The 1,908-nt window shown below is 41.5% G+C and overlaps 1 protein-coding gene across 1 annotated transcript; it reads right to left on the reverse strand.

The window, feature by feature from the left end:
• Positions 1-462: 462 nt before the first annotated feature.
• LOC149219896 (uncharacterized) lies at positions 463-1,668 on the reverse strand. Its single transcript, XM_089386947.1, has 2 exons — positions 1,218-1,668; positions 463-717 (listed from the first exon to the last, which is right to left on the reverse strand). Exons 1-2 carry the CDS (start codon positions 1,317-1,319, stop codon positions 463-465), a joined length of 357 nt encoding a protein of 118 aa, XP_089243073.1. The 5' UTR covers positions 1,320-1,668.
• Between the last annotated feature and the right edge of the window lie 240 nt (positions 1,669-1,908).

Consider the following 1,908-nt stretch of genomic DNA (forward strand, 5'->3'; position numbering starts at 1 on the left):
ATGAGCCCAAATAATTGTACATTTTTGGGGCTCATCATCACCCCCCTACTGAAAGTGTTGCTCATCCTCTGAGCAACCAATCTCTCTCCTCATCTTTGATGGCCCTGGTGGCCTCCTTGGCTAAAACCTCGGCCAATTTCTCCTTCTGCTGCCCTTTCTCCAAACTTCCTGTAGAAACAGTTCGCTGGCTTCTTGTAGAAACAGTCTGCTAGCTTCCTGTAGAAACAGTCTGCTAACTTCCTGTAGAAACAATCTGCTAGCTTCCTGTAGAAACAGTCTACTAACTGTTCTCTGTCTTCCTGTAGAAACAGTCGGCACTGTCTTAGCCTGCTCGGATGAGGGTGCTTTCTCCTTGAACTGCTGCTCATCAGATGTTTCCTTGTCTGCTGGAGGCCCTTCTTTCTGTTGTTGTTCTCCCAAAATGGAGGGCCTATCTTCGTTATGACTTCCCTATAGCTGTAACTACTGTTTCAGCAGCTCATTCTCCTCCTGTACTTTGTCTCTGTCTCTATCTCTGATCCTATCCCTAAAGTGATTTTCTCGAGCAAATGTGGCCCTTGATGACTTACTCTTTACTTCATTCACTCTTACAGTCCTCCCACCAATTGCCTTTCCATCCATGTCATTGATTGCATTAACTGCAGCTCTGGGATTAGTAAAAGTGACAAATCCATAGCATTTACCCCCAAATTCTCGGTCATTCACAATCATCAGGCTCTCCGCATAGAATTTATCACAATCCAAACAGTAATGAGCATAAACAATAAAGCTTGACAATTAGGTCTGCTGCCCAAGTTTTCCTGAAACATTGGCACCTTGATAATTTCTTATAATGCAGTGTATGATGCCTCTGATATTAGGTCTGGCACCAGGGACCACCAGTGGACCTGACCAATATCTAATTAGGTCCAACAATAACACCACTGCACTCTTCAAGCCGAGAATAGAGTCCCAATAATGCACAATTACAACAGTAATGAAGTATACATATATCGATGAAAGCCCAGAAGTACCACGTTTCAAATAAAGATAAGCCATATGTTGCCGGACTAAAAGCGATATTAGAGCAAAAAAACTCTCGTTGATAAGCAATAATCGTTTTGAGAAGAGATGTGTATTGATGTCAAATTCACATGTGTAGAAGCCCAACTATCTTGGATAAGGATGCATGATGAGGCAAATCTGGAATATGAACATCTGGATAGAGCCTTTAATGCAATAATAGTGCCATAAATCTCAAAGGCCCTTTGAATGGAATCTTCAGTAGAATCATATGGAAGGCCACCAACATATACTGAATTTTCATCATCAACCGTCATCTTTCTAATACTTTGGATGCTTGATAACCGGTTTTTCACTTCAAACTTGAAACATCGAAGAACTTAAAGAAGACCAAACACTGGACATCCTTGAATTTTCAGCATCAAAGGTGCAAGAATGCCTTCTTATGAAATAGGAAGTAAAGGAATTGAACTTGTGATATTTTTCTTGAAAAGGAAGTGATAAAGTTCCCAAAATGTTAATAGGCCATTTGTATTTGTTGGTCCTGCTGAAATTAGTCACAACATCTAAAACAAGCCAACAATATGGTGATAGACCCCTTTCTCAAGGTCATCCTCCAATTGATATCAAGGTTCTGCAACCCAAGCTTTCATGCAGACAATCACAGTATCTCGTCTGGAGCTCCAAATTCAACGAAAATTCTGGGTTTTCCTTCCGCAGAGCTGTTCTCTGCCTTTCCTGTAGACGACTTCCTGTAGAAACGCCTGTAGAGTGCGACAGGCGGGAATTTTTTAAGGAACTGAAGAGATCTCGAGAATAAAAGGCAGAAATCGGTAGAGCACCATTGTTTAACTGATCTGGAAATGGTGGACATGCGCTTCAGTTGACCGCAGTTGAACAAAGAGT

The sequence above is a fragment of the Pinus tabuliformis genome, chromosome Q (genome assembly GCF_031772625.1).
Source record: "Pinus tabuliformis cultivar Carrire ecotype Pingquan chromosome Q, CPIR1, whole genome shotgun sequence".
In the NCBI taxonomy this organism is placed as follows: Eukaryota; Viridiplantae; Streptophyta; class Pinopsida; order Pinales; family Pinaceae; genus Pinus; species Pinus tabuliformis.